General features: G+C 42.9%; 1 protein-coding gene and 2 long non-coding RNA genes across 5 annotated transcripts; 2 read left to right on the forward strand and 1 right to left on the reverse strand.

Moving 5' to 3' along the window:
* The first annotated feature begins 289 nt into the window (after nt 1–289).
* LOC123158960 (uncharacterized) lies at nt 290–4,721 on the forward strand. 3 transcript variants are annotated; one of them, XR_006479412.1, is made up of 6 exons: nt 297–942; nt 1,122–1,265; nt 1,837–1,867; nt 2,863–2,950; nt 4,254–4,315; nt 4,419–4,721. It is a non-coding gene; the product is annotated as an uncharacterized lncRNA (long non-coding RNA). The 3 variants fall into 3 exon arrangements; XR_006479411.1 differs by having other exon boundaries at nt 298–942; nt 1,833–1,867; XR_006479410.1 differs by having other exon boundaries at nt 290–942; nt 1,122–1,867.
* A 6,750-nt stretch (nt 4,722–11,471) lies between these two features.
* LOC123162365 (uncharacterized) lies at nt 11,472–17,548 on the reverse strand. The gene is made up of 4 exons (XM_044580154.1): nt 17,274–17,548; nt 17,065–17,198; nt 15,570–15,856; nt 11,472–11,832 (listed from the first exon to the last, which is right to left on the reverse strand). Exons 2-4 carry the CDS (start codon nt 17,178–17,180, stop codon nt 11,576–11,578), a joined length of 660 nt encoding a protein of 219 aa, XP_044436089.1. The 5' UTR covers nt 17,181–17,198; nt 17,274–17,548; the 3' UTR covers nt 11,472–11,575.
* On the forward strand, nt 14,043–15,575 carry LOC123162366 (uncharacterized). Its single transcript, XR_006481246.1, has 3 exons — nt 14,043–14,229; nt 14,321–14,532; nt 15,102–15,575. It is a non-coding gene; the product is annotated as an uncharacterized lncRNA (long non-coding RNA).
* Nucleotides 17,549–26,549: the final 9,001 nt, after the last annotated feature.

A 26,549-nucleotide genomic window follows, 5' to 3' on the forward strand; every position in this document is an offset into this window, starting at 1 on the left:
TGATTAGCGAGAATGATTAAGGGCCATTAGATTTTGATGATGGATGGATGCGATGGTTTGGATCTGCCCCTCTCTTTCTTTTATAGTGGTAGTAGATAGTTCAGCTTGTTGCTTGTGGGTTTTTTCAAATAGGTATAAGTCAACCAGTGTGTTGCCTGCGCGTGGTCGTACGTGAGCAGTCATATGTCTCTCTGTGGCTGACGCGAGCGCGAAAACCACGCGACGTGCGAGAGAGAGAGAGCGTCCAGAGCGCGGGAACCGCGCGACGTGCGAGGGAGAGCGTCCAATCCCTGTGCGCCTCAGGCACTACACCCCATTCGTCACCACCCCACCAAACGCCACAGTGGCTCCTCCACAACCGCCCGCAACCCTTTCCCCTTTTCCCCAGCTCCTCCTCCATCCTCTTGTGCCCCCTCCCACATCTCATCCACCCCCTCATCTCTGACCGGATCCGTGACATGCGGGACGGAGGCGAGCTTCTCCGGCGTCGGTGACCTGCAGGCGAAGGGCGAGGGCGTCGACGCTTGATTTGAGGCAGCGTCATGGATCGGTCCCTGCTAAGCCACGAGATTGCTGGACTGCCACCATCCCTCCTGCACTGTGCGTTGCCTCCTGCGAGTGCCACCTCGCCCCACTAGCTTCCAACGCCATGGATCCGCCGGAGATGGAGGGCAACCCACCTCGCCCCACTAGCTTCCAACGCCATGGATCCGCCGGAGATGGAGGGCAACAAGTGAGGGAGTAGGAGAACAGGTGAATCGAGGGAGTGAAAGAAGGAGCTCACACGGGAAGGGGAAGAGGGAGTCTGGCGGCGTATCCACATCTCATCCCCGGCTGTAGATCTTTTGACGCCATGGCACCAGTGGTGGCTCCTTGATGGAGCGCCTCCTCCCATGACGGCACGACCAGCCGCTCTTGCTCGACGCCACGATACACAACGAGGTAGGCTCTACTGCCTTTCTTCTCTCTCCCGTGTGATTTGTTCTCTGTTAATTTCCCCTCTTGCCTATCCTAATTCGCGGAAAACAATGGCGGATTTCTTCATTGTTGATCTGATTTGGGGCTGATTTTCCTCTAGATTCCTTCCTTTTACAGTTCCCTTTTGACTTGTTGTTCATCAGGTCGATGGCTTCCACGGAGCAGAGGCCCTCTTCATCTCGGCAGAGGAGCAGAACGGCCAGGAGCTGGTGGCCTGCTGCCCTATGCCAATGGATGCGCCTCCCAGATGGCTAGCAATGCCAGATCCGGCTAGAAAGGGCTCTATGGTAGGTTTGGTTTGTTCACCACCCCATGAAGTATTGTTCTTTCTGTAATTTATTTATGTAGATTTAACCTCAGACCTCACAGAGGTAGTCATCTTAGATTACTTTGAAGTATTGTTATTGGTCACATGTTTATTACTCCCTCCATTCCTAAATATTTGTCTTTTTTAGAGATTTTAAATGGAGTACCACATACGGATGTATATAGACATATTTTAGAGTGTAGATTCACTCATTTTGCTCTGTATGTAGTCACTTGTTGAAATCTCTAGAAAGACAAATATTTAGGAACGGAGGGAGTAGGTTTAAATGCCACTATTCTACATGGGTTGTTACTAACACAAATTGATGTTGTGATTAGGCACCAATCCTATTATTGAAGCTATTATGGTATATGTTGCTGCTACATAAATATACTTTTATGTGATCATGAAATTGCATTCAGTTTTAGTATTCTCTGGTGCTGGAAGAGCTAACATGTATCAAGCCAGGAGTACAATTCCTTTTTGTAAATCTGGCTAATGCTGACAATGGACATGCTTTGATGTTTTTCTTTTCTCATGTCGTTAGGCAGATTGAGAAGCTGATCCGAGCGAAGCAATGATGTAAGTTGCTAGGATAGCTTCTGCATGGTACTTTTTGTAAGAAAAGCATCATATTCTATCAAGTATACTAATGAAAAATGCATATAATGTACTATGAAAATGCTAACAGAATGTTCATTTATTTTTTGTTACAATACAGATTTTCTTCCTGTAGTTCTTTCTGGCATACTACACCAGATTGATGATTGAAGAGTGTGTTAATGTTGATGTAGTCCTCTTGGTTCCTAAGATGCTTATTGCTTCATTTCTTTAATCTTGGAAGCTGAAAATCTTCAGTAGAACTAGATTGTTGATATTTCCTAAAAAATAAAAGGCTACATTTTTCTTTCTTGTTTACCTGGATCAAATTGTTCACCAATTTTATCTGGGCGCAATTTCATACAAAATACGACTTTGTGTGCATTGAAATAGCAGTCTACTCTTTGAAAGTTTTTTTTAATACTTGTGGTTCGCTTTATAACATTATGGAATAAATAACATATAAGATAGGTTGCTGCAAATATAACAGAGATGGTTCATTGTTTTCTGTTATGCACCTCCAAGATGTTTGAGATAACTATATATTTAATGGCAAGTAGTTTTGTAAATAGTACTCAGTACAGATTACTTAGCAATTTGTTATGCTTTGGTGTCCGTGCATTGGTTGTTTGTCATTTGGAGCAATTTTTATTGTAAGTAGACACATGATTGTTGCCACATGCATATGGATTTGATGAATTAGCAGTACAAAGTCTGGTTCTTAAGATCATGAAAGCTTTACAGAGACGCATCATTGTTGCCACATGCATATGGATGTTATGAATTAGCAGTACAAAGTCCGGTTCTTAAGATCATGACAGCTTTACAGAGCTTTATAGATTCTTCTCCTGTTATGGTTTATCGGAATACGTAATGCATCTGATCTGCAATCTATAGATTATTTTGCTGATTTAATGCATGGATCTAATTGTTTGGCCTGAAAGTGGCAAGCTTACCATAAAATCCGACACCTACAGGTTTGGTGTTCTTCTGCTGGAGCTGATCACCAGGAGAAGAATCTATGATGCTTCGAGGCCTAAACCAGAGCAGAGCTTGCTAACATGGGTAATCAGTTCTACATTGCCATAATTCAATAAGTAACAATCTGAGCAAGGCACCAGCGTAGATTGAGAAAGACACAATCTGAGAAGTACTCCCTCCGTCCAAAAATACTTGTCGAAGAAATGAGTGTATCTAGACGTATTTTAGTTCTAGATACATCCATTTTTATCCATTTCTCCGACAAGTGTTTCCGGACGGAGGGAATAGAACACAAAATTAGAAATAATCTGTGCGCATCATGTGTATGTTTGCTCATGAGAGGATAAGAGTATGTAGTACAGTTTTCTCAACAATGTGCGCATCAGTACAAATTGAATGAATGTCCCCTTAGTTTAAAGGATCCCATATATTTTGGTTTATACTTAAAGTTCCTCATGAAACAACTAGGTGTTAAATTGTTAAAAAAACAACTAGAGGTTATCGGCATAGGATTCTGACATTTACTATCATTTATACTGCTACTGAATTTGAGTGGCTGCTCAGGTTTGTAACTTACCTGGGATGCTACAAGTTCATAATAAGATTTTGATTCCTGTCTAGAGGTAATTGTTCTTAGAAAAATGACATGGCTAATGAAAGAGAACATGGTATGCATATTTGATAGTAGGAGACCTACTCCCTGACAACATCTCAGTTCAAAATATCAAATAGTTATTGTCCTTGTAGCATAACAAATTATGCATGCTCAACTATGTATTTTGAAACCTTAGTCTTTCTTAAATTTTCATATAAAAAGGGTTACAATTTGTACCACAACATGATACTGAAAACCTTGATTAGTGTTACAGTTAGTTGCACTTTTATTTTTCCTTCAGATTGTGTTTATAACATATATTATATTTTCAGCTATTAGAATAAAGTGTGCATATCTTGGTTTTAGTCACCCGCAAAACATTTTTTATAAGCTTGCGTGCTATTAGAGTACAGTGTGTATCTTGGTTTGAGTTACCTACAGAACTATTTTTTAGAAGCTTGCAGATTTCTATTTAGGAATCAGATTTCTCTACTGAATATGCGATTCTCACTTTCAAGTGGTAAATTGTTTGATCTTTTTGTCATCTACTTTGACTTGTTAACATCTACTCCCTCCGTTCCAAAATAGATGACTCAACTTTATACTAACTTTAGTACAAAGTTAGTACAAAGTTGGGTAATCTATTTTGGGACGGAGGGAGTACATATCTAAGGAGCGGGAGGTGAAAGTGCAAATCGAAATTTCTATTTTGGAATGTGATGTTCTCTACTAAATGTGATTATCACTTTCGTGTGGTAATTAATTTCTGAGCCTGTAAATTCTTTGATGCAGCAAACTACTATGGATGCTGATCCATCACAATATTGACCATTAACTTTGTGCTCATCTCCGAGGTTAGTAATTCCAGAATTCGAGTGGCACATACTGCTGATGCTCTCTACAACACTAACTCATGGATCAATGTTTGTCTCTGCGTTTGTCTCTGTTTTGTGTCAGGTTATTTTGCGTATAGCCATTTGCTTCTCTGGCATTTCCTTGAAGCTGCCATTGCAAGAGGAAACAGAAGGATATCTTCGTGATCAGCACATTGGTGTCTAAGGCTACTTGCTGTGTCACTGCGCCCGGCAAGTGCATGAATAAACATGGATAGATCAATACAGATAGGTTAATTACCGACTATCATAGCTAAAAGTTCTGAAAAATCATTTGAAGTGATGTTCTTTTGGTTTTCCGTTCAAATATCATCGATCCTTGTGCCTGCTGAATCTCTAATTTAACACATGTTGGCAGTCTGACAAACAGTAAGACACTTTTGGTGGTGCTAATTAACTCGTCTGAGCCTGAATGACAAAGAAATATTTTTCATCAATTTACTAACTGGATTTCTTCAAGTTAACAACTTTAAGCTGTTAATTGAACTGCACATTATGTGAAGAAGAAAAAAATTGTTTTTTTTTGGTATCTCGAATTATTGGGGGATCCACGGAGGGAGAAGTCTGTAACTTATATTCAGCGGCGAGCAGCAGAAAATTGGTCAGGTGGAGGGGATGGGTTTGGATGTACCTTTGGTTCTTTTGTCCTAGCTACCACATCCTGGTGAGAGTGAAAAAGAAGATTTGCAGCAGAGAATCTTCTATTGATGAGATTATGAGAACAACATGACAATAGTTTTTTCTTCAAAAGAAATCCCCCAGCTTTAGCTGCCTGTTTTTTGTTGATGGCGGCACCTGTCCAGCCCAGCCTTGGTCGGTTTCAGTGTTGCAAACGAGGTGTTGTTCAGTTAACTGGCCGTCAGTTGGGATTGCTGTGCATGGAGGTGTTGAGATCCAGCGCGGAAGGAAGGGGAATTGCGTTGCGTGTTTGACGAGCCATGGATGAATCCTGAGTAAGTGGGAAGGGAGAACGAAGAGGAAGCTGAAAGTTTTGTGGCTTCACTCAGTACTCATATCACATGGGCTGTTACATTTTGCAGTTACAGAACGCATGCTTCTCAGGAATAGGTCTCGCCCCCTAAGATAGTCACATATATAATGGTTACACAATTGTTGGTTCTAATTGGCTTCTTGTGTCATGTTTTTCTCTACCAAAGTCAAAGCGCAACTTAGACAAATCTGCTATCATGTTTTCCTCTACTAGGGTCAAAGCACAACTTGACAAATCTTCTAAAGCACAACTTGACAAATCTTCTAAAGCACAACTTGACAAATCTTCTAAAGCACAACTTGACATACACATATTTTCAGTAGCATGATTTTGAATGGAACTTTGCACTACCAAATTAGAATGTGTATATACATCTCATTATAAAGTATAGACAACAAAATACTGTTTTTCCTAATAAAGGGGATTATATTTATTACATACATTTTGTTTCAAATAGAGCTCTATGCTATCAAATTTAAATGTGTATATACATCTCATTATAGACAACAAGCCCCCGTTTTTCCTAAGAGAGATTAAATTTGTTGCCATATATACTTGCATGTGACTACAAATATACTAAACCATGAATTTCTTTTCATTGACAACATGGTTTTAGCGGGTCTCTGCGCCATTTGGCGCAATAGGTCAACTAGTAAAATGAAAAACTTACCCATTGATGCTCGCACTTGTAGAAGTGTCTCACTGGATTGAGGCGTGTTTGAGAGACCCACCATTGGATCATGCTTGTTGCAGTAGGGGCACACTATCAGTGAGAGAGGAGCCTGGACTTCGAGGTTGACTAGAGGAACGCTTGCAGTGGACATGGAGGTGAGAACCATTTATCAATACAGAGACGGAGAGTGAAGATGATTCTTGGGGGCAAAGATGGAGAAGAACTTGGTCAGGGATGGGTGGAGAGCGACGTTTATGTCAAGAAAATGAGTAGGTGGGAGCATTTAAGTGTAGTTTGGTTGTTGGGCGTCGGCTGTGAACAATGCGTGCATCCTGCAGGACATGTCAGAACAGAAATGCCTCTTTATAATTCATTTGATACGCAGACTGCTGCAGAGCTACACACTGTGAAATCCGTCCGATACGTATGACTCTAATATAGGGGCTCGGATCCAAGGCAATTACATGGGCAAGATTTCAGTGGGTGTAGTCGCCAGGTGCTCCAACGCATTTTCGCATGTCTTAAGTTGATAAGTAGTTCTTCTATTCTCCCACAGTTCTTGTTCCTATAACAAAGCCAAGGATGTTGCAACATCAACAGTCCTAGGTTTGTGCAAAACAATAGCAGAGCATATCTCTTTCTTTAAGCCTTTAACAAACTTTGATGCAAAAAAATGTTTCATCTAATGAAGGATCGGGAGTAAGTAATTATAGGTCAAGCTACATGGATCTCGTTTTTTCTTCAAAAAAATCAAAAAAATGTTTGAATGCTTCAATAAAATAAAATAAAATCCAGAGTATAGTAGGGACGTATATTGCATGCTTGCAAATATTCCTGACAAAATACATTGACATGCGGATTACACAAAAAACAAAACAAATTGCTGACATTGAAAACACACTTTATTAAACCAACGATTTTACCTTTTCTGTGTAGCTCACGAATCAACATATTTTCTCGTAGAAATTTTTTATACAGGTGTAGCACACATCCATATGTCAACGTATTGTTTTCACAATTATTTGAAACTTTAAAACATAATTTTTGAATGTTTCAAAAAAAGGGCTCCATGTAGCCCGAGCACCAAATGCCACACTAAGAGGCGCACGTTTATAATCGTACACAATTAATTGGAGGGCTTGATTGATTAAGCTCTAGGAATTAGAAATAAAGCTTGGCTCCATCTTGTGAGAAGATTGATGGATGCCCATCTTTCTCAACAGCCCGATCAGTTGCGCTGGAAACTAGCTAAGAATGGTGAATTTTCGGTTAAATCCATGTATTTGGATATTATCAACACTAGCGCTATTCCTAATTCAAAACATGTTTGGAAAGTCAAAGTGCCTTTAAAAATCAAAGTGTTTATGTAGTTTGTCCACAAACAAGTTATCCTAACTAAGGACAATTTGGCGAAGCGCAACTGGACTGGATTTAAAAGATGTAGTTTTTGTGATAGTGATGAATCAATCAAACACCTCTTTCTTGACTGCCCATTGGCAAAAAAAATGTGGAGGTTGGTCCACATAGCTTTTAATATTACTCCTTCGAATTTCATCAACACGTTATTTGGGACGTGGCTAGATGGGATTGATGCAGAAACAGTGAGACATATCCGTGTAGGAGTATGTGCTTTATTATGGGCAGTTTGAAACTGCAGAAACGACTTGGTTTTTGACAGAACAACAAATATTCATTTCTTGAAGGTTGTTTTCAGGGCCACTACACTCATCCGTATGTGGTCGCTACTCACTCCGACGGAGGCCAGGGAGCATTTTGTTACTAGATCTATCCGATGGGAGACGGTATCACGGGCTATCTTCAACCGGTTTGGATGGCGGTCATGTAATAGGATAGGTGTTTAGTTTCCTATCTTTTGTTTTGCCTGCCGGTTGTGGCTGTCATGTTTTTGCTTTCGTGCTCTTTGTGAGCATTTTTTTCCTTTGTTTTCAGACCTCGAGACTTATTTTGGACCTTTTGATTTTCAATAATATGGTCGTATGCATCATTTTGATGCAGAGGCCGGGGCAAACCCCTTTTCGAAAAAAAAATGTGGTGTCTATGGTTGCGCCACCAAACCAGCTATGTCTGAATTATGGAAGCAACACCGAACCGATCCACATCCACACGTAAGCACACAGAACCGCTGCTAAAGAAGACAATAATGGATTGTACCAAGGAGGCGTTGGTGGACGCACCAAGGCCTCACGACGCCGAGCGCGGGAAGCCATCAGATGAGGTCGAGTAAGAGCTTGCATGTTGACTATGTCGATAGGGCAGATGACACAAGGTGCATCCTTTCCACTGAGGTATGCCGCGAGGCGCGCGTCAACACAAAAGGGCAAGGTGGCACTGGGAGGAGTAGGATGATGTGAAGGAATGCTAGTCGAACCATGCAGGAGTGTTGATCTTTTTTTGCCATGACTTTCACGAATGCCATTCCCTAATGAAACTTGGCAAGCTCTCACAACATTGGTCAATGTTTCCAACAAAAAAAAGTTAGAATTTTTTAATTTTTTTAAGTTTTTTCTTCAGATTTTACTATTCATGCTGAGATCATACGAGCTCAATTCTAACACTTTTGTCATGAATGAAAATGACATGCACATATAGGTGTTGTTTTTTTTTTGAACATTTTGATATCTTTTCTGCATTTTTTCGAGTTTGTATGAATTTTTTATGAGGTTTTCAAAGTGACGATCAGACGGTCAAAGGGCAAAAGCATAACATGAGCAAAGTGGCTTGGGCCGAACCGGTGTTTTTTGAAAATTAGGGGTAAAATAGCCGAGTGGGACACAACTAAGGGCATAAAATTAATTATCCCAAAAAGAGTTTCATATGAAGGAATGCATTAGTGTCATTGGTGTTACCCTTAACGAAGAAAGAAAATGAAATAAATATAAAACAAATCAAAATAATAATTTTTTATTAGAAACAATATTTAGTGGCACTGGCATTACCATTTAAAAAGAAGGAAAATATTTCTTTAACTTACAACAACTTTGCACTAAAATTGCACCTTTTGTAATATGCAAAGAATAATCGAATAATAGTGTCATTTTTGCATATATTGTATACTCCCTCTGTCCCAAAATAAGTTTCCCAGCCTTAGTACAACTTTGTACTAGAGTCAGTACAAAGTTAAGACACTTATTTTGAAACGGAGGGAGTCGTATCTATGTACATACATGTAAACTCGGCAACATCTGAAAAATATCCACAAAATAAAATTTAAAACAAAATGAAAAAGTGCACAAAAATAAGGGGAAAATGCACAAAAAAGAAGAAGACGGGCTGATGAGCTTTAGCATGTTAAGAATTGATTGGTCCAAAACAGAGGTCAGTCGAATTCCCAGCCCAAATCAGAAACACCACACAATAGAAAAAAAGAAAGCACAAATCTTGAAGCAACAATCAATGATCAGAAAAATTGACTTACCTAAATTTAATTTTCTTACATATAGCTAAAGTGATTGATGAAGCTCTAGGATTTTCAGATAAGGTCGTGGCTACGGCTGTGGCCATCGAACCAGCTCTGTCTGAATTATGGAAGCAACACTGAACCGATCCACCATCCACACGTAAGCACATATAACTACCGCTGAAGAAGACAATGGATCTCTACTATTATAGTACACGATTTTTTGAATATTTGAATTTGCCTTCTTCTCTCATATTTTACCCGCCACTTCCAGAATCGAATCATCTATGGCCGTCAACTTATTAAATCGAACGGCCCGTGTTACCCGGATTCGCCCCTCACGCAGTCCCGCCAAACCTGAAAACGAGTCGCCCCTTGTGGAGAACTCCACAGCCCCCACGATAGCCCCTCCACCCTCCAGGCTCTAGCAAATCGATTCCCTGCCAACCTCCCATTTTTCATCTCACGCTGGTCTTTCCCCTGGAATCTGGATGCTCCGTATCCAATTTCTCTAGCCCGTGGGTCACACACTCACACTCACACACCAGCAGCTCCATTGGTCCATCCCCGGTCCACACACCCAGCACGGCAGCACCTCCGGATCACCTCCACGTCCAGATTGCATCTCCAGCCCCGTCTCCTTGCAGGCTCTGGCTTGCTTCGAAATTTGTTTCCGCCTGGTGATTAAAGGCTCATAGGAGCTGGACATCCATCTACGGCCAGCTGACCATAGTGCCGTTGACCACAGGTGAGGTTGGTGATTCTTCTGTTGCTTTGAGATTTTGTTGCATGAGAATGTTGTGCAAGTGATTCTTCTTGCTGAGGATGATATGAAATACAGATCCACTGGTCTGATTGTAGCTTGCTGATTTTTCTACTTTTCTTGCACGCAAGGTGTTTGTGTTTATGTCCAAACAGTACACTAAGAAAGGCAATGCAGCATATGTTCATTCTGTTCTGCAAAGCCAAATAAGGATATTGACCCATCAGGGAAAAGCACAAAAAATATTGTCTACAATGATGTTTTTGTATAATTCATGTGCATGCTGTGTACTGCAGTGTGATGTTTCTAATATGGTTGTATTGATGTAAATAGTACCCAGGAAAATAATGTTATATAGGGCTTCAGTCATTAGTTTGTCCTTGTGAAAGTTGTAGTCCAAAAGTTATATTTGCAGGGGTACTATTCTAGCATATACAATACTTAAACCATGTACTACTTCTTTTTCAGTTATTGCATATAGCAGAAATCCAGCAACAGAAGTGAGCAAATATCATTCTTTATGATACAGAGCCATTGGGCTTCAAATGTATATACAATATACTGACATTTTTCAGTTTTAACGTACAACATAGACATCCTGTCAATGGAAGGGAGCACAGACCATTTTGCTTTACTCATACCATAAATAGATTACTAATTCCAATCTGATGCGCCTTGGCAGCAAGACCATGAACAAAACAAGCGGATTGCCTACCAATTTTGAGAAATTACACAGGCGATAAACCCCGGCATATGTTGGGGACGACGACGCAGGCAGCTGTTGTTGAAGAAGAGGTGGTCGCAGCAGATCGTGGTGCAGCAGCTTTCAAGGAGATTTACGCCCTCGCCACGGTGCACGAGTTGTACAGCGGCTCTCCTCCAAGATACAATAATCTCCTATCTCCTATTGTACACTCAAGAGGAGACGAACCAGCAGGTTCTCACGAACATAGCTCTTTCTATGCCAAAGTTCAGATGTATGTGGAGAAACTCAAGATTGATCTACCCAAAACATCTGCCGTACGTGGCCTTATATAGTCTCCTTCTCAACTGGAAAATTTATCTCTTGGCCAGCAAGTTTTCTTAGATAACAAGCTTAATTCGTTGGCCAAAATATCAGAAGAAGTTGAGTCAATATCTGGTACGTACAGCTGAAACCAAAACTGTTTAAATCACCCAAACTGATAACAAACAGAGATCACAAATTCTGTTCAGAGGTGTCCCATCTGAACGAACGCGAAGATTGAAGTTGATTCTATCACAAGTCAAACGGAAAACAGGGTATGAAATCTTAACAAGCGATTAACGACATTGTCAAGACATTCATTTGTAACTTTATTCAGAAACCGAAACAGACAAAGCCTGATCCTTAAAAGCTAAAATGAAACTGAAACTCTGAACTTCTGAATTCCAACAGCATAGATGTTGTAACTTCTACATGATGGCAATGCATTAGAGTTAGCAGAATCATATTTGAACTCAACGGGGGAAGTGCAATGATCCAGCGTCAAGTGCATATCAAACTTCATAGTGTTCACTTCAGAGTTTTCAGCATCGAAACAATTCTCACGTTCCTGGTTAGCGGCAAAGATGATCTCGCCATGGTGACACCTTGAAATAACACCTGCAGAAGCTGAAATACAAGACATGAAAATTCACAATAATGATTTTTTTTTACAAATTGTTCTTAATATTGGCAACATCTAATAATTTAGTTGCACTGAAAGAACATAGAAAACAATTACAGTTTAACTCTATAATTTTTCTTGTAAGCAAGAAATGGGTACACAAATGCTTTAATCACCATACTTGTTCTTTATTTTCTGTAACCTACAAATCCAAAAAATTTACAATTAAATAACAAAAAAAGATCACACTCATCAATCTTATTCTCCGTTCTTTCACTGAAAAAAATATATCAGAAATTGAGTCCCTTCTATTCGGGGACATCCGATAAAATCAGAAATTGAAGTACTCACCTTGCTGCTGCCTGCTGAGTGCCCAATGTTGATGCAGTGATGCTACGGTCAGTGCTACTCGCTCGCGCCATCGCTCGGAGGCGTGGAGTGTGCCGCCTGCCGGCGTGTGCTGTGTGCGGCCGTGGCTGCCGGATTCGGGAGCTGCCGTGCCTGCTGACGATGACTGGGCAAGACGAGCATGATTGCCGGATGGCCGGTCGGGCGCTGCGCCTGCGGCGTGGCAGTCCTCGGGTCGGCGGCAGGGAAGAAGGGGCGGCGGCGCGGTGGCGCTCCGCTCGACGATCTTTTTTTTATAGAACTCCACTCGACAGCCTGAGGCAGGGAGCTCTTTTTTTTTTTGGAGAATCGGCAGGGAGCTCACCTGGTTCGCGTTTCTGAGTGGGGCTCCATACAGGACGGGGTAAGGCAGGACGCAGAAATTCAAGCGGTCTCCCCTAAAATCAAAAACGAAAAAGTTTTTTTTTTAAATAGAAGTCGAGCGGAACAGGCTATTCTCACGTTTTTGCATGATTTTTACGACATGCATTGATATGGACTTATACATATCCTTTTTTCTGCTCGCAAAAAATATTGGATATGCATGGTAGAATGCATTACATCCATGTACGTCCAAGTAATGTACGTAGAATGCATGGAGATTATTATTTTCTGGACAAAATTTAATCCCGTGATGTACGTAGAATCCATTTCGTGAATATTAACTGCAAGTTTGTCTTTTCTTTTTTTTGCGGGAAACTGCAAGTTTTTAAATGTTTGGGAAATATAAGAAAATCAAATTGTTCATGAACATTGTAAATTGGCAAGCGATTGCGAAGCTAAAACTCCATATAAAAAGTGTTTCATTTATACATAAGACTTTTTGCTTGTATGGTCTTTTTATTAAGAATGCACACGTGCAAAGCACATGCCTTCGACTAGTTATACCAAGGAGGCGTCGGTGGAGGCACCAAGGCCGCACGACGGCGTGCACGAGAAGCCATTAGATGAGGTTGAGGGCAAAATTGACAAATTTGACCTATGGATAAAATCAAATCACAGAATGAACTGCTCGTGAAACTATTTCACGCGGCTGACCTTTTTGTGTGACGCCCGACACGAAGGCGCCATACTACATTGTGCAACGCCTCACAGATAGGCGCTACACGACTGGCCAGCGTCGCATCTGTGTGATCCGAAAATTACTAAGTCAGTGTGCAGCGCCTGATACCTAGGCGCCACACTATACAGTGTAGCGCCTAGCTTCTAGGCGTTGCACTAGTGGTTGCTTCATTTTGTAGTGCAACCACTAGTGCACGCCTAGCTTCTAGGCGTTGCACTAGTGGTTGCTTCATTTTGTAGTGCAACCACTAGTGCAGTGCCTGAGAGCTAGGCGCCACACTATACAGTGCAGCGCCTAGCTTTTAGGCTCTGCACAATGATTTAGCAATTTTTAGGCAGTCTGGGGTGCAACGCTGGCCAGTCGTGTAGCGACTATCTGTGAGGCGTTGCACAATGTAGTATGGCGCCTTCGTGTCGGGCGTCACACAAAAAGGTCAGCCACGTGAAATAGTTTCATGGGGAGTTCATTATGTGATTTGATTTCGTCCACAAGTCAAATTTGTCAAATTTGCCTGAGGTTAAGTAAGAGCTCGCATGGGGACGTGGAGTAACTGAGCGCGAGCTCAAATGGGCTCGATATCCACGACGTTCGCTGGTGCATATAGATCTATGCCATTTGTTTATACGAGCGGTGGTGGGCTGCTGGAAAATGCGAACTGTGGAAAAATACGTACTACGAGGCAGTGGTGGGTGGTGGGCCATGCTTCAGGGTTAGAATATGCGGATTTGACGTGCAGGGTGACGCCCGTCCGCCGTTGACGAGGTGAGCCGCGGATCGGAATCGATGAATCCGTCTGATCCGTGGAACAGGAACTTCACTTTCCGTTTGTTGGTGGAGGCACTAATTGAATGCAAGTTCCAGTGTATTCTCTACGTAGGGCGGTGATTCTAACCGGAGAGAAGAAGCGCCGGCAGCGAGCCACCATGGAGTTTCTGATGCAGCCAATCAGAAGGTACATAGATCCTTGCTTCCATGGCGTCTTCGTCTCAATTCTTAGGCGCCTCGTTTCGTCACTGAAAGGATCTTGTTTGGCTTTGAATCAGTTCTGCTGTGCTAGACGAAGTAGGAGAGCTTGGTGCCAGCCCGTGTCTGGGCATGGCGGTATGGTGGCGGAGCAGCAACGGCCGGTGGGGAGCGCGGACACGCAGATTATGGCGGTGAATGAAGAGGCGGCGAACAGGAGGGAGAACTCGCCTCCGACTTCAGAGCTTTCAATGGGGAAGACGAATCCCCGAGCGCCTGGATGGAACAAGAGGTCTGTGCGGAAATTTTTGTCCCAGCGAGATCTCTAGGGATTTAGAGAAACTTGGCATGACTGGATAAAAGCGTGGAATTAGCAGAACTAGTGGTAGAATCCTGCTTACTGAATTTAGGCAGTTCATGTTCAGAAAATGGTTGTGTCTTTTTCAGGCTTAGGATAGGTGCTGCAGCATCGAGCAGAACCCCTTGCCCAAAACGCATCAATGCAATAGAGAAAGCTGTTAGGCGAGTCAACCCAACTGAAAATGTCATCATGCCAGTACTTGGGACTTCTTTAGACTCTTTAGGCGAGTCATACGACTTCTACAATCTATACTCGTGGGGAAGGGCTTTGACATCCGATATGGGAAGAGCCGGCTTATTGTCGAGAGGACGAAATGCATGCGGGAAATAGTGTGTGGGTGCTCGCTTAGTACAAACTTTTGACTGAGATTAGTGGTTGAAATTTCAGTCCATTTGCTGGAAGGGGGGCGAGCGTCAAGTAAATCCATAGACCAATAATATTGGTAATAACAAGATTTTCAAGTGGCAAAAGGTTCCACTGACTTTGTGGTTGTGTTGCAGGTGTAGGTGGTCAGGCAAGCTTGGAACTTGGCCACATTGAACGGACAACGGAATCAAACCTGGGAGGTAATTCCCAAAACAATATCGTTCCAGAGAATGAGAATATGATTGCTGAACAAGTGGAAAAAATGTATCCTTTGCAGGGCGAAGTCGCAGTACTGGAAGTGCCGATTGTGGTGGACAGAGATCTATGTTAAGAGGTCTAAGAGCCGGAAAGGCAAGAAAAAGGGGAAAAGAGGGAGGAATAAGAGGCGGAGGACAGTTTGGTTCTCAAAACATAGTTCAAACAATCTGTCCAATCGAAAGCTCAAAAACCGATGACACTAGCAGTGATGACGGCAACATTGCTAGTGGTGAAACAAATGTGCATCAACGTGTCAACCCTGGTTGGAAATGCATTTTGCAGAAAAACTTGGCTGAGAAGATGCAAGGATGGAATGATAAAGTTCAGTACTGCTTAAGACTGACCTGCGTAAGCGGTAGTTTCAGCTTGACTCCGTCTAAATGGCGAGCAATGTGTATGCATTTGAAGATTGAGCATGCCGCCAACGCCGATGCTTGTGACAAGAAAATGCTTGAACTCATTGAATGTCTGTATAACTTCGAGTCTTCGACCAGCGTGCTTCACCAACAAATGAGAGGTTGGGGCTGGTGGCACAGCTGGGTCGCCACTCTGTGCTGAATTGTGACTAGCTCCGTGTAGGTTTTCGTCAGCCGTCTCCCCCTCGCAACTTCCTTCATCCGACATCTCGGACCTGAAAAAGTGCTTGTAATATAAAGCCTGGTATTATGTACTGGTAAATAATTGCGGCATGTAGCGGCAAAGGCCAACGGATGATCGTGCAATAATGTTACTCGATATAAATAGTATGCATGAACTTTCAGTTACAATTGTACCTGTCATTCAATCCAAATAAAAGCTACCATGTATCATGAAGGTTCAATACAAATGCTGCTGAAAGCTACAATTGTACCTGTCATTCAATCCAAATAAAAGCTACCATGTACCATGAAGGTTCAATACAAATGCTGCTGTTTTTAAAATACTGAATGTCTGGAACTATGCATGTACAAACAATGTAGATTTCAGAGACTGAATCTTTATATCTATGAATCTATGGAACTTTTTCTCTGAAATATCGAATGTATGACAGCAACAATGTTCAAAATGTGAATGCATGAAAGCATCACAGCCGAATTCAAAAGTGTGAATGTTTATATCTATGAATAGTTGAATACAGCGTGTCAATCTATGCAAGAAAGGTAGTAACATTGATCCAGAAGGTTCAGTATAGAGGCTACTGCTTTTGAAAGAGTGAATCTATGAAACTATGAACCTAGAAGCAGTGTTGATTTCAAAGTCTGAATATTTGTATCCATAAATCTATGCAACTTTGTTCTGAAAGACTAAGGGGCTGTTTAAATATTTGCATCCATGAATCTATGCAAACAGACTAATGTGACTACAGATGGTGAATAAAAAATGAGTGGTTAAAAAGTTTTGAAAGTACTTTGATCCATGAAAATTATTAAAATGGACAACTGCAAAATTGCAGGTAGAGAACCTGAAAATTTATTCAGAGATAACCATCATTAGGTACATAATGCTCTGACAAAAGCATAAGCGGTGGAGATAACACAAAACAGAGCAATACAACTTGGGACTGCGAGCTACACACGGGTCCTTACTACAGACTAGAATTAGCAAATTAACTACTAGTCGGCTCTCCTTATTACATAGCTCTTGAACTAAAGTAACTGCTGTGCTGCACGAAGATTAAGTACAGCATAGCCATCACAAGAACCAGGTTGGTTCCAGCCAACAGCAGCGCCGTGCATTGGCTGTCCGTCGATCAGCAGTGCGGTACAACACCGGCGGGGTTAGCTTGCTGCATCTGTGGCTGGGCACGCATGAGCTGATTGGATCTCTGCCTGGCTGCCGTCCACCAAAGTGTGTTCTCACCTGGATCTCTGCTGAAGGGGAGCGGATGGATGCACGGCTAGAGGCTGATGCAGTAAGTACGGCTGGGACAAGCCGTCCCTAGTCAGCTCCGACAGGTACGTATCCCTGGATCTCATGAACTGTCATAACCCAGCCTGCATGATGCGTGCTGATCTTCAGAAAGGGGATCCGGATGCGAAAATTGAAATTTGCTGGCAAGGAGGACTTACATCTTTCCTGACGCATTTGTAGAAGCGTGCTCCGGCTCGGGAGATGAAGGTGACCACCTTGTGGCCACAGGTTGGGCATGGAATCAGCAGGAGAACCTCCCCTGGCTGCGAAGAAGAAGACGAGGTAGTCATCGTTCCCGATCTGGTCCTTGCCGGTGAGGTTGAAGATCAGGCGTGGGGGACAGCGGGGGAGGAATGTTCGAGAGGAAGGCCAATTTGGAGGCACGCCGTTTCTTGTGTAACGTCTGAGCCGTGGCCCCGACGCAGCGCACCATCTGAGCCGCCTCACGGGGAGATGACGGCCTCGACATTAATGCGGTAGTTGAGTGGGCCACGGTCCGGAAAAATAGCTGCACATACATCTTGGAATACAGAATAAAATACACATGGTGTTCCGAATCTTAGCGCGAGCTGACGTTCTGGATATCGAGCTCATCTGAGCTCGAGCTCAGATTAGTACTTTCGCTCGCATGGTGACTATGTCGATGGATCAGATGGCACACAACACATCCTTTCCACTGAGGTAAGCCGCGAGGCACGCTTCAACAGAAAAGGGCAAGGTGGCACTGGGAGTAGCGATGGTGTGAAGGCATGCCAGTTGAACCCATGGTGCAGGAGCTGGAGATGGACCTTGTGTTTCTCTAGTTGCAACGCACAACCCCTTTTGCTAGTCTTTAAAAGGGAGATTACTTAGAATAGAGAAGTAATGTATTTTGACCGTAAGAAAAAAGGGAAAAAACTTACCTCCAACCGACCGATCTCGTGCGAGCATCCGTCGCCTTCGCGTCCATCGGATTGACTTTTCATCATACGGCCGAGAGCAAGCCCCTTTGTGTCCATGTTTTCTGCAACTGAGCCTTTGTTTCAGAAAAAGAGAGTTTGCAACTGGGGACCGAAGAGGGGTTAGATCCTACAGCGGCGGATACTCGTGCGACTGGGAGGGTGACGACGACGAGGATTCCGGCCGGATCTCGCTGGATCCGACCAGGATGGCGTGCAGGGACGTCCGGGACATGCAGGGGCTGAGACACGTGCGTCTAGGAGGGCGACAGCGACGAGGTTTCCAGCCAGATCTCGCCGGATCCGACGAGGATGGCACGCGGGCAGGAGGCGGGGACTTCCATGAGCGGCGGGGGCTCGCCTCAGCGAGGCCCGGCAAGGTTGGAGGCGAGCTCCACAGTGACGAGTCTCCGCCGGCGGTGGCGCGAAGACGGGGACGTGCGGTGCCGATCCTCCATCACCACCATCTAGCAGAACTCGCATCGAACAGAGTGGCCTTGTTTTTGCGACTTCCTCTTTGTTGCAAGATTTTCTGTAACATCAATCATGTTATAAAACATTTCTTCCGTAACATCATACGAAGGTGAAAATAAAAAAAATTCTGCAACATTACCACTATTGCAAAGTTTTTCTGCAACAAGACCTTCGTTGCAAAAGTTTTCTGCAACAAGACTGTGTTGCAATGATTTCTGTAACGAGACCTCTGTTGTAGAAAATTCTGCAACAACAACTTTGTTGCAGTGGTGAAAGGCATCGCTCTGCCGCATGATTGTGTCACATCAGACGGCTCGCGAGGCGGCAGATCTTTTTAAAAGATCCATCGACCGACGCGTAGCACTGCCAAGAAAAACATAGAAATAATTTTCTCATTAGAAAAATTATTATAAAAAGATATCGCTAACAAAGCCAGATAGCTTATTCGTGATCAACACCCTTAGGGCCCGATTCATTAAAAAGGTCGAAGAGAATTGCCCGGTTAATTAAAAGAAAACCAAGTGAAAACTGCCACAACATGCCTGCAAAAACAAGGCACACAGGGTGATCTGGCAACCCACGCAAGAACGCACACACACCGCCAAGGAGAAAAGAATCGTCAAGGTTGTAACCCGGCGGCATCGTCATCACGCCTCCGTGACGGCGATTCTGACTCCACCATCGACGACCACCGAAGAAGCCCTCACCACAAACAAGCATCAAGGCCTGCGTCGGTCAATGCCAAACAGTCACCCACACGCGCCGGTGCCAGGCAGCTTCGGTCTGTCGATGAGCATTGCAGGGGAAAAGCGTTGGGCTTGCGCTGAGCTAGCGCCAGAGCCAACCACCCATCTCGTGTCATCGTCACTGCAAGGGCCCCTCCTCAGTAGCTCCGACTTCAGGAAGACAAAGCGAGGCACGGCGACCCCTTGAACACGCTGGAAGAGACCGACTACCAAGACCCATCAGCAAGCCAGCTCCGCCCGAAGCCACCATCGTTGCCACACAAGAAGCCTCGCAGAACAAACACATCGCCGGACGGCCACCTGCCTGAAGGAAATATACCCTAGAGGCAATAATAAAGTTGTTATTGCCTTATTCATGATAAATGTTTATTATTCATGCTAGAATTATATTAACCGGAAACTTGATACATGTGTGGATACATAGACAAAACACCGTGTCCCTAGTAAGCCTCTACTAGACTAGCTCGTTGATCAAAGATGGTTAAGTTTCCTAACCATAGACATGTGTTGTCATTTGATAAACGGGATCACATCATTAGGAGAATGATGTGATGGACAAGACTCATTCATTAGCTTAGCATTATGATCGTTCAGTTTTATTGCTATTGCTTTCTTCATATCAAATACATTTTCCTTCGACTATGAGATTATGCAACTCCTGGATACCGGAGGAATGCCTTATGTGCTATCAAACGTCACAACGTAACCGGGTGATTATAAAGATGCTCTAAAGGTATCTCCGAAGGTGTTTGTTGGGTTGGCATAAATCGAGATTAGGATTTGTCACTCCGAGTATTAGAGAGGTATCTCTGGGCCCTCTCGGTAATACACATCATAAGAAGCCTTGCAAGCAAAGTGATTAATGAGTTAGTTGCAGGATGATGTATTACGAAATGAGTAAAGAGACTTGCCGGTAACGAGATTGAACTAGGTATGACCGACGATCAAATGTCGGGCAAGTAACATACCAATGGACAAAGGGAATTACGTATGTTGTCATAACGGTTCAACCGATAAAGATCTTTGTGGAATATGTAGGAATCAATATGGGCATCCAGGTCCGCTATTGGTTATTAACTGGAGATGTGTCTCGTTCATGACTACATAATTCCTGAACCCGTAGGGTCGCACGCTTAACGTTCATTGATGCTAGAGTAGTATTGGGATATTTGATGAGTGGTAACCAAATATTATTAGGAGTCCCAGATGAGATTCCGGACATCACGAGGAGTCTCGGAATGGTCGAGAGGTAAAGATTTATATATGAGAAGTCATATTTTGGGTTCTGGAAAATGTGCAGTTTTTTCGGTATTGTACCAGGAAGCTTCCAGAAGGTTCCGGAGGATTCCAGAGGGGCCTGGAAGTCCACAAGTGGGTTCACCACGACCCAAGGGCTAGCATGGGCTGCGGGGAGGTGCCCTGGCCATATTGGGCTAGGCGCACCAAGTCCTCAAAAGCCCATGTGGCTAGGGAAGGCAAAAAGGGAAGGAGTCCTAGTAGGAATAGGATTGGATTTGGAGTCCAAGTCCTCTCCCCCTTAGCCGTGCCCTAGGGCTTGGAGGGGCTGTTTGCCACGCCTCTCCACCTATATATAGAGAGGAGGGGCTCCCCAAGAGCAGACACCAAGCCCTTGGCGCCCCTCTCTCTCTCCTGTTACTCCGTAGTTCCACCGCCTCGTCCCAGCGACACTTAGCGAAGCGTTGTCGGTGCTCCACCCACCACCATCACCACCACGCTGTCGTGTTGGTTGTGATCCCATCTAATTCTCCTCTCATGCTTGCTGGATCAAGGAGGATACGTCATCGAGCCGCACGTGTGCTAAACTCAGAGGTGTCGTCCGTTCGGCACTAGATCGGTTGGATCGTGATCGGATCATGAAAAGTTCGACTACATCAACCGCGTTGTCAAATGCTTCCGCTTTTGGTCTACGAGGGTACGTAGACACACTCTCCCCCTCTCATTGCTATGCATCTCCTAGATAGATCTTGCGTGAGCGTAGGAAATTTTTGAAATTACATGCTACGTTCCCCAACAGTGGCATCCGAGCCAGGTCTATGCGTAGATGATATGCATGAGTAGAATACAAAGAGTTGTGGGCGGTGATCGTCATACTGCTTACCACTAATGTCTTATTTTGATTCGGCGGTATTGTTGGATGAAGCAGCACAGACCAACCTTACATGACCACGTTGATGAGACCAGTTCCACCGATAGAGATGCAACTAGTTTTGCATAAAGGTGGTTGACGGGTGTCTGTTTCTCCAACTTTAGTTGAATGGAATTTGACTGCGGCCGGTCCTTGTTGAAGGTTAAAACAGCAAACTTGATAAATCACCGTTGTGGTTTTTGTGCCGTAGGTAAGAACGGTTCTTGCTAGAAGCCCCTAGCAGCCACGTAAAACTTGCAACAACAAAGTAGAGGACGTCTAACTTGTTTTTGCAGGGCATGTTGTGATGTAATATGGTCAAGACATGATGTGATATACGTTGTTTTATGAGATGATCATGTTTTGTAAAAGTTATAGGCAACTGGCAGGAGCCTTATGGTTGTTGCTTTATTGTATGAAATGCAAACGCCATGTAATTGCTTTACTTTATCACTAAGCGGTAGCGATAGTTATAGAAGCAATAGTTGGCAAGACGACCATGACGCTATGATGGAGATCAAGATGTCGAGCCGATGACAATGGAGATCATGACGATGCTTTGGAGATGGAGATAAAAAGCACAAGATGATGATGGCTAATTGCATGTGATGTTTATCTTTTATGCATCTTATTTTGCTTAGTACGGCGGTAGCATTGTGAGATAATCCCTTAACTAAATTTCAAGGTATAAGTGTTCTCCCCGAGTATGCACCATTGCGACAGTTCTTCATGCTGAGACACCACGTGATGATCGAGTGTGATAGGATCTACGTTCACATACAACGGGTGCAAGACAGTTTTGCACATGCGGAATACTCGGATTAAACTTGACGAGCCTAGCATGTACAGACATGGCCTCGGAACACTGGAGACCGAAAGGTCGAACATGAATCATATAGTAGATATGATCAACATAGAGATGTTCACCATTGATGACTACTCCATCTCACGTGATGATCGGACATGGTTTAGTTGATTTGGATCAAGTATCATTTAGATGACTTGAGGGATGTCTATCTAAGTGGGAGTTCGTAATTTGATTAATTGAACTTAATTTATCATGAACTTAGTCCTGATAGTATTTTGCAAATTATGTTGTAGATCAATAGCTCGCATTGTAGCTCCCCTATGTTTTTTGATATGTTCCTAGAGAACACTAAGTTGAAAGATGATAGTAGCAATGATGCGGACTGGGTCTGTGATCTAAGGATTATCCTCATTGCTGCACAGAAGAATTATGTCCTTGATGCACCGCTAGGTGACAGACCTATTGCAAGAGCACATGCAGACGTTATGAATGTTTGGCAAGCTCGATATGATGACTACTTGATAGTTTAGTGCACCATGCTTTACGGCTTAGAATCGGGGCTTCAAAGACGTTTTGAATGCCACAGAGCATATGACATGTTCCAAGATCTGAAATTGGTATTTCAGACTCATGCCCGTGTCGAGAGGTATGAGACCTCTGGCAAGTACTTTGCCTACAAGATGGAGGAGAACAGCTCAGCTAGTGAGCATGTGTTCAGAATGTCTGGGCACTACAATCGCTTGAATCAAGTGGCAGTTCATCTTCCAGATAAGATAGTGATTGATAGAGTTCTCTAGTCACTATCACCAAGCTACTAGAACTTCATGATGAACTATAATATGCAAGGGATGACGAAAACGATTCCCGAGCTTTTCGCGATGCTGAAATCGGCAAAGGTAGAAATCAAGAAAGAGTATCAAGTGTTGCTGGTTAACATGACCACTGGTTTCAATAAAAAGGGCAAGGGAAAAAAGGGAACTTCAAGAAGAATGGCAAGCAAGTTGTCACTCCCGTGAAGAAGCCCAAAGCTGGACCTAAGCCTGAAACTGAGTGCTTCTACTGCAAAGGAAATGGTCACTATAAGCGGAACTACCCCAATATTTGGCGGGTAAGAAGGATGGCAAAGTGAACAAAGGTATATTTGATATACATGTTATTGATGTGTACCTTACTAGTGCTCGTAGTAGCCCTTGGGTATTTAATACATGTTCGGTTGCTAAGATTAGTAACTCGAAACACGAGTTACAGAATAAATGGAGACTAGTTGAGGGTGAAGTGACGATGTGTGTTGGAAGTGGTTCCAAGATTTATATGATCATCATCGCACACTCCCTATACTTTCGGGATTAGTGTTGAACCTAAATAAATGTTATTTGGGTGTTTGCATTGAGCATGAACAATATAGGATCGTGTTTATTGCAATACGGTTATTCATTTAAGACAGGGAATAATTGTTATTCTGTTTGCATGAACAAAACCTTCTATGGTCATACACCCAATGTTAATGGTTTATTGAATCTCGATCGTAGTGATACACATATTCAAAATATTGATGCCAAAAGATGCAAAGTTGATAATGATAGTGCAACATATTTGTGGCACTGCCGTTTAGGTCATATTGGTGTAAAGCGCATGAAGAAACTCCATGCAGATGGCTTTTGAAATCACTTGATTATGAATCATTTGATACTTGCGAACCCTGCCTCATGGGCAAGATGACTAAAACTCCGTTCTCCGGAACAATGGAGCGAGCCAATGACTTATTGGAAATAATACATACCGATGTATGTGGTCCAATGAGTGTTGAGGCTCGCGGTGGGTATTGCTATTTTTGACCTTCATAGATGATTTGAGCAGATATGGGTATATCTACTTAATTAAACACAAGTCTGAAACATTTGAAAAGTTCAGAGGATTTCAGAGTGAAATGGAGAATCATCGTAACCAGAAAATAAAGTTTCTTTGATCTGATCGTGGAGGCAAATATTTGAGTTACGAGTTTGGCCTTCATTTAAAACAATGTGGAATAGTTTCACGACTCACGCCACCTGGACCACCACAACGTAATGGTGTGTTCGAACGTCGTAACCGTACTTTATTAGATATGGTGCGATATATGATGTCTCTTACCGATTTACCACTATTGTTTTGAGATTATGCATTAGAGACAGCCGTATTCACATTAAATAGGGCACCGTCTAAATCTGTTGAGATGACACTGTATGAACTATGGTTTGGCAATAAACCTAAGCTGTCATTTCTTGAAGTTTGGGGATGCGATGCTTATGTCAAAAAGCTTCAGCCTGATAAGCTCGAACCCAAATCGGAGAAGTGCGTTGCTACGTCTTGAGCTTGCGTTGGTTTTCCTTGAAGAGGAAAGGGTGATGCAGCAATAGTAGCGTAAGTATTTCCCTCAGTTTTTGAGAACCAAGGTATCAATCCAGTAGGAGGCTCCTCAAAAGTTCCACACACCTACACAAACAAACAAAGAACTCACAACCAACGCAATAAAGGGGTTGTCAATCCCTTCACGACCACTTGTGAAAGTGAGATCTGATAGAGATAGTATGATAAGATAAATATATTTTTGGTATTTTATAATATAGATGCAAAAAGTAAAGATGCAAATAAAAGTAGATCGGAAACTTATATGATGGAAAATAGACCTGGGGGCCATAGGTTTCACTAGTGGCTTCTCTCAAGATAGCATAAGTATTACGGTGGGTGAACAAATTACTGCCGAGGAATTGATAGAAAAGCGAATAATTATGAGATTATCTAGGCATGATCATGTATATAGGCATCACGTCCGCATGAAGTAGACCGACTCCTGCCTGCATCTACTACTATTACCACACACATCGACCGCTATCCAGCATGCATCTAGAGTATTAAGTTCATTAAAACAGAGTAACACATTAAGAAAGATGACATTATGTAGAGGGATAAACTCATGCAATATGATATAAACCCCATCTTTTTATCCTCGATGGCAACAATACAATACGTGCCTTGCAACCCTTTCTATCACTGGGTAAGGACACCGCAAGATTTAACCCAAAGCTAAGCACTTCTCCCATGGCAAGAAAGATCAATCTAGTAGGCCAAACCAAACTGATAATTCGAAGAGACTTGCAAAGGTAACTCAATCATACATAAAAGAATTCAGAGAAGATTCAAATATTTCTCATAGATAAACTTGATCATAAACCCACAATTCATCGGATCTCAACAAACACACTGCAAAAAGAGTTACATCAAATAGATCTCCACAAGAGAGGGGGAGAACATTGTATTGAGATCCAAAAAGAGAGAAGAAACCATCTAGCTAATATCTATGGACCCGAAGGTCTGTGGTAAACTACTCACAACTCATCGGAGGGGCTATAGTGTTGATGTAGAAGCCCTCCATGGTCGATTCCCCCTCCGATGGACCGCCGGCGAAGGCTCCAAGATAGGATCTTGCGGATACAGAAGGTTACGGTGGTGGAAATTGTGTTTCGTTGGCTCCCTAGATGTTTTCGGGGTACATAGGTACATATAGGAGGAAGAAGTACGTCGGTGGCTACCTGAGGGGCCCAGGAGACAGGGGCGCGCCCAGGAGGGGTGGACGCGCCCTCCTATCTCTTGGCTGCCTCGATTGCTTTTTGACTTGCACTCCAAGTCCTCTGGATCACGTTCTTTCCAAAAATCACGCTCCCGAAGGTTTCATTCCATTTGGACTCCATTTGATATTCCTTTTCTTCGAAATACTGAAATAGGCAAAAAAAACAGCAATACGGGTTGGGCCTCCGGTTAGTAGGTTAGTCCCAAAAATGATATAAATATGTAAAATAAAGCCCATAAACATCCAAAAGGGGTAATATAATAGCATGGAACAATAAAAAATTATAGGTACGTTGGAGACGTATCAAGGATCCCCAAGCTTAATTCCTGCTCGTCCTCGAGTAGGTAAATGATAAAAACAGATTTTTTGATGTGGAATGCTACCTAGCATAATTCTCAATGTAATTTTCTTTATTGTGGCATGAATGTTCAGATCCAAATGATTCAAAATAAAATTTCATATTGACATAAGAAATAGTAACACTTCAAGCATACTAATCAAAGCACATGTCTTCTCAAAATAACATGGCTAAAGAAAGTTCATCCCTACAAAATCATATAGCTAGGCTATGCTTCATTTTTGTCACACAAAAATGTTCCCAAATTCTACACCCCCGATGACAAGCCAATCAATTGTTTCATACTTAAATAATCTCAAACTTTTTCAACCTTCACGCAATACATGAGCGTGAGCCATGGATATAGCACTATGGGTG

This window comes from Triticum aestivum, chromosome 7B (assembly GCF_018294505.1).
Source record: "Triticum aestivum cultivar Chinese Spring chromosome 7B, IWGSC CS RefSeq v2.1, whole genome shotgun sequence".
NCBI classification, from domain to species: Eukaryota; Viridiplantae; Streptophyta; class Magnoliopsida; order Poales; family Poaceae; genus Triticum; species Triticum aestivum.